The following is a 6,000-nucleotide window of genomic DNA, read 5'->3' on the forward strand; positions in this document are numbered from 1 at the left end:
GATACTACGCTCAAATCTATACACACGGCTTCAGGGGCGATTCTACGTCCTACTATTGCCTGTGCATGGATTTCCAAAGCTATAGTAAAGTGGTCAGGCACTTGAGGATTTGGATACAATGGATAAAAGTGACGTTGAATTGCTTTTACGTAACATTCAGGATTCTGCAAGATTTATGGTAGACCTGGGTTCAATGGCTGCAGGAATATCTTCCATGTCGGTCTTAGCTCGTCGAGGACTGTGGCTGCGCCAGTGGTCTGCCAACGCGGAATCCAGGAGAGGTGTGGAGACCCTACCCTGCACAGGTCAGGATCTCTTTGGGGAAGCATTGGATGCGTGGATCTCCACGGCTACAGCGGGTAAGTCACCTTTTCTTCCCTCAGCTGCACCTGCTACGAAGAAATATTTTTCTTCAGCTGTATCAGAGTCCTTTCGGGTTGCTAAAACAAGAAAGGCCAAACCGCCCAACACCTTCTTTAGAGGAGGTCGACCAAAATTCAAGAAACCTGCTGCTGCGTGTTCGGTGGACCGCGCGGCCTGGAGGTAGGGCCGGTGGGGAAGAGACTCAGACATTTCAGTCACGTTTGGGTGTCGTCCGTCCTGGATAGCTGGGTACAAGATATTGTGTCTCAGGGGTACCGGCTGGAATTTCAAGATCTCTCTCCTCACCGGTTCTTCAAATCAGGCTTGCCTGCTTTGCCGGCAGACAGGGCTACCCTACAGGGAGCCATCCAGAAGTTAGTGGAGGCACAGGTTATTGTATAGGTTCCTCCCCAGATGCAAAACAAGGGTTACTATTCAAACCTTTTCGTGGTACCGCAACCGGATGGTTCGGTCAGGCCCATTCTGAACTTAAAATCACTAAACCCCTTTCTGAGGGAGTTCAAGTTCAAAATGGAGTCTCTTAAGGACGGTGATATCAGGTCTGGAGGAGGGGGAATTCCTGATATCCCTGGATATCAAGGATGCGTACCTCCACATTGCAATTTGGCAGCCGCATCAAGCTTATCTCCTATTCGCACTGTTGGACTGTCATTTTCAATTCCAGGCCCTGCCATTCGGCCTCTCCACAGCACCGAGGGTTTTCACCAAGGTGATGGCGGAAATTATGGTCTCCTCCGCAGACAGGGGGTGAACATAATTCCATATCTGGACGATCTGCTGATAAAGGCATCGTCCAAGGAGAAGCTGTTACAGTCCATAGCTCTCACGACCCAGCTTCTCAAAGAACATGGTTGGATCCTGAATCTTCCAAAATCACATTTGGAACCAACCAGGAGGCTGTCATTTCTGGGAATGATCCTCGACACGGAAGTGCAGAGGGTGTTTCTTCCAGAGGAAAAAGCGTTGGTGATATAAACAATGGTCCAAGATGTCCTGAAGCCAGCCCGGGTGTCGGTTCATCAGTGCATTCACCTTCTGGGGAAGATGGTGGCCTCTTACGAGGCTCTGCAGTACGGGAGATTTCATGCTCGGTCCTTCCAACTGGATCTCCTGGACAAATGGTCGAGCTCTCATCTACACATGCACCAGAGAATACGTCTGTCACCAAAATAGGTCAGGATCTCATTCCTCTGGTGGCTGCAATTACCTCACCTTCTGGAGGGCCGCAGGTTCGGGATTCAGACTGGATCCTTCTAACCATGGATGCAAGTCTCTGGGGCTGGGACGCAGTCACTCAAGGGGAAACCTTCCAAAGAAGGTGGTCAAGTCTGGAAGCCGGCCTGCCGATAAACATTCTGGAATTAAGAGCCGTCTACAACGGTCTTCTCCAAGCGGCCCATCTTCTGAGAAAACATGCAGTCGGACAATGTAAGACAGTGGCTTACATAAACCGACGGGGCGGAACGTAGAGCAGAGCTACAATGTCAGAGGTAACAAGAATCATCCTCTGGGCGGAAAAACACGCGTTGGCGCCGCCGGCAATCTTCATTCCGGGAGTAGACAACTGGGAAGCGGACTTCCTTAGCAGACACGATCTCCATCCAGGGGAGTGGGGCCTCCATCCAGTGGTGTTCACGGAGATGACAAATCTTTGGGGTGTACCTCAAATAGACATGATGGCCTCTCATCTCAACAAGAAGCTTCGGCGGTATTGTTCCAGGTCGAGGGACACGCAAGCTGTGGCGGTGGATGCCCTTGTGACTACGTGGGTGCTCCAGTCGGTATACGTGTTTCCTCCACTTCCAGTCATTCCAAGGGTTCTAAAACTCATAAGGAGAACAAGAGTTCAGGCAATCCTCATTGCTCCAGACTGGCCAAGAAGGGCTTGGTACGCGGATCTTCTGGATCTACTGCTAGATGAGCCGAGGCCTCTTCCTCTTCGGGAGGACCTGCTACAGCAGGGGCTGTTTGCTTATCAAGACTTATCACGGCTACGTTTGACGGCATGGAGGTTGATCGCCAGATATTAGCTCGAAAGGGCATTCGAACAAGGTTATTCCTACCCTGATACAGGCTAGGAAAGGAGTAACGTCGAAGCATTACCATCGCATTTGGAAAAAATATGAGTCTTGGTGTGAATCCAAGAAGTTTCCTACGGTAGTGTTTAAACTTGGGCGATTTCTCCTTTTCCTCCAAGCAGGTGTGGATATGGGCCTGAGATTAGCTTCTGTAAAGGTCCAGATTTCGGCCCTATCCATTTTCTTCCAGAAAAGTTGTCTGCCCTCCCTGAGGTTCAGACTTTTTTGAAGGGAGTTCTGCACATCCAGCCTCCCTTTGTGCCACCTACGGCGCCATGAGATCTTAACGTGGTGTTGCAGTTCCTCCAGTCGGACTGGTTTGAGCCTCTACAGGAGGTTGAGGTCAAGTTTCTCTAGCGGAAGGCTGTCACTTTGTTGGCCTTGGCTTCTGCTAGACGTGTGTCGGAGTTGGGGGCTTTGTCATGTAAAAGGCCATACTTAATCTTCCATTAAGATAGAGCTGAGCTCCGGACACGTTCGCAGTTCCTTCCGAAGGTTGTGTCGGCATTTCATATCAACCAGCCTATTGTGCCAGTTGCTGCTGACTCCTCAGTTTCATCAAAGTCCTTCAATGTTGTAAGGGCTCTGAAAATCTATGTGAAGAGGACTGCTCGTCACAGAAAATCGGACTCTCTGTTTGTCCTGTATGATCCTAAGAAACTTGGGTGTCTTGCTTCTAAGCAGACAATCTCTCGCTGGATCAGGTTCACTATCCAGCATGCGTATTCTACGGCAGGATTGCCGTGTCCTACGTCTGTTAAGGCCCAATCTACTCGTAAGGTGGGTTCTTCCTGGGCGGCTGCCCGGGGTGTCTCGGCTTTACAGCTTTGCAGAGCGACTACTTGGTCTAGGTCGAACACGTTTGCAAAGTTCTACCAGTTTGATACTTTGGCCTCTGAGGACCTCAAGTTTGGTCAATCAGTTCTGCAGGAGCCTCCGCGCTCCTCCTCCCATTCTGGGAGCTTTGGTCTAGGACATAAGAGAAAATAGTATTTTAATTACCTACCGTAAATCCTTTTCTCGTAGTCTGTAGAGGATGCTGGGCGCCCGCCCAACGCTTCGTTTTCCTGCTATCGTTATTTGGTTCAGTACAACTTCGTTTTAGTTGAGTACTGCATTGTTACTTGGTAAGTAATGTTTCAGCGGTTGCTGAGTTTCAAGCTAGTTAGCTTGACATGCCTTGAATGTGTGAGCTGGTATGAATCTCGCCACTATCTGTGTAAAATCCCTCTCTCGAAGATGTCCGTCTCCTTGGGCACAGTTTCAAGACTGAGTCTGGTTGGAGGGGCATAGAGCGAAAAGCCAGCCCACACTCAAACTCTTAAAGTGCCAATGGCTCCTGGTGGTCCCGTCTATACCCCATTGTACTAATGTGGACCCCAGCATCCTCTACGGACTACGAGAAAAGGATTTACCGGTAGGTAACCAAAATCCTATTTTCTGCATCATTGTTGCATATGTTTACACAGCTTCTGAGGACTTTGTGATGGCTCCGATGGGCGCCTCTATTCTTTCTGGGTAGCTGCTTCACCTACAGTGTTTTGCATGTCCGTAGGCTGAAAAAATGCTTCGGCATAGGCATGTGTGCACAAATTGGTATCAGCCCCAGATACACTAAGGTCTTACATCAATTACCTGCGGATGTAAGTGCAGCTATGTGCCACACTTACTGTGTCTCCAGATTCCAGGGCGAGATTGGGCCATGAGGGGGGAGAGTTTCGCTGCCGGCGTTTTGCTGGTGAGTTGCCTTTGCAATAGAAACTTGCCCCCTTTGCTCCTAATTGCATTGAGCCCAAAGTAGCAGTACCAGCACTAAAACAGATTTTATCCAGTTGGTCGTTACAACCGTGCATTCATAGACGTTTCTTACGCTTTGCTCTGCGTTTTTGCTTCTAATCAGCTCCACAAAAAAACAACTAAATGACAAAGAGAAGAGTAAATAACTTTGTGTGTGATCTGCAGAAACGACACCATCTTACTATACACGTATCCATCTCTTTATAGGTGGTTAACAATGAAGAGAAAACAAAAACGTGCCGAACAGCAAGCTGCTAAGGAGAGATCTAGAAGACTTTTATTAGAAGCCAGAAGAAGGAAGCAAATAGACAACTTGCTGTACAGTATCTCTGACTCCAAGCCATTCTGTTACATGAACCATATGTAACCTATCTTTCAGTATTTGTCATTGACAGCAGCACTGCTTAATACTCAAATTAGTTTCTTTAGGATGATTTGAAAAAAGCTGTATTTTATTCCGTTATTTTCTATACAATACTATATATTTTTATGTGATATCACATAATGTGTACGGACCTTTAGTTTTCAGAATACAAGTAGTAATAACATTTTTAAATGTTTTGAACCATTTTATTATATTTCATAAGGTTTCCATGATGGTAATTTAATATTATTTAAAGTTATGAACAGGATGAAATTCTACATGCATTGTGAAATAACATGGTGCACGCTATATGGCTGAAGCTTCACAGGTTATTTTGTCATGTGACTATAGGTCAAAGTTACATGCAATGGTCCTACTCACCAATTAGTTCCTTCACTTGCAAGTTGTAGTACAGCAAATGAGGTTTATAGTTACATTATTAAGAGACAGATTTCCCACAGTTTAGACTTTTGTCCAGGTAGCTCTAATCCCAAAAAGTAAACAACACACAATCATTATTATATCCTTGCCAACAATGGCAGTTTTAGTGTCATGTACTTATCAGAAAAATAACTCCTTTTTTAATTCTGCAATATTGTTAATTGGAAACAAATTTGTTTTAAATCTATATTTTAATAATATTTTATAGTGTATAGTGTGTTTTTTTTAACTAGAGATACTCTGCATATTTCATTACTGCAGTAAATCTGATCTGAGCTGCAGAAGTGCTTAATATTTATGTTTTATTAGCTATCGAAATGCAGTACGGATGATAAAACCTCAGTGTATGAAGATGAATCAGTTGAAGTTTGAATGCTTCATTAAATAAAAACTTTAGTTTGTTGTAGCGGTTTAATGATTTACTGTCTTATACTACACTACAGTGGCGTATACAGAGGAGGCCCCACGACAGGGGAAAGGGGTGGGGGGGTGATTTGTGCACACTCCTGGGAAAGTGACTGTGTCCTCAAAGGGAATGCCATATCCATGAGCCACCCCCTTGTTTATCACACTCCCCTTTTGCCAGCCTTCTCACCGGCTCCCCAGCTCGTGACAGCCTGTCTCCTCAGTCTTCATCCACTCCCCAGAGCAGTCACAGCCAGGCTGATCTTCCCAGGAGCTGGGCTCCGAGGGACAGTCCTCTCTTTCCCCTCTTTCCACATACAGCACTGCTCAGTTCCTCACCTCAATCTCAGACTGCTTTTCTGAAGATAGGGAAAAGCAGTGGGTGATGCCAGGGAATGGGTGACAGGCATAGGCAGTGGGTGACGCCAGGGGAGGCATGGGCCAACATAGAGGTTGACGGGAAGCGGCAGTGGGTGACAGGAATAGAGTGGCAGGAGGGAGAGGTCACATGGAGAGATAGTGGGTGACCTA

General features: G+C 46.7%; 1 protein-coding gene across 6 annotated transcripts in view; it reads left to right on the forward strand.

The window, feature by feature from the left end:
- The window catches only part of CCDC181 (coiled-coil domain containing 181), a 114,627-nt gene extending 109,157 nt beyond the window's left edge, over positions 1-5,470 (forward strand). For all 6 annotated transcript variants that reach the window (XM_063955650.1, XM_063955649.1, XM_063955651.1 and 3 more), the window contains one exon: positions 4,467-5,470. In XM_063955650.1, coding sequence (XP_063811720.1) covers positions 4,467-4,626 — 160 coding nt within the window. In that variant the 3' untranslated portion in view covers positions 4,627-5,470. The remainder of the gene's footprint in view (positions 1-4,466) is intronic.
- The last annotated feature ends 530 nt before the right edge of the window (positions 5,471-6,000 follow it).

This window comes from Pseudophryne corroboree, chromosome 2 (assembly GCF_028390025.1).
Source record: "Pseudophryne corroboree isolate aPseCor3 chromosome 2, aPseCor3.hap2, whole genome shotgun sequence".
NCBI lineage: Eukaryota > Metazoa > Chordata > Amphibia > Anura > Myobatrachidae > Pseudophryne > Pseudophryne corroboree.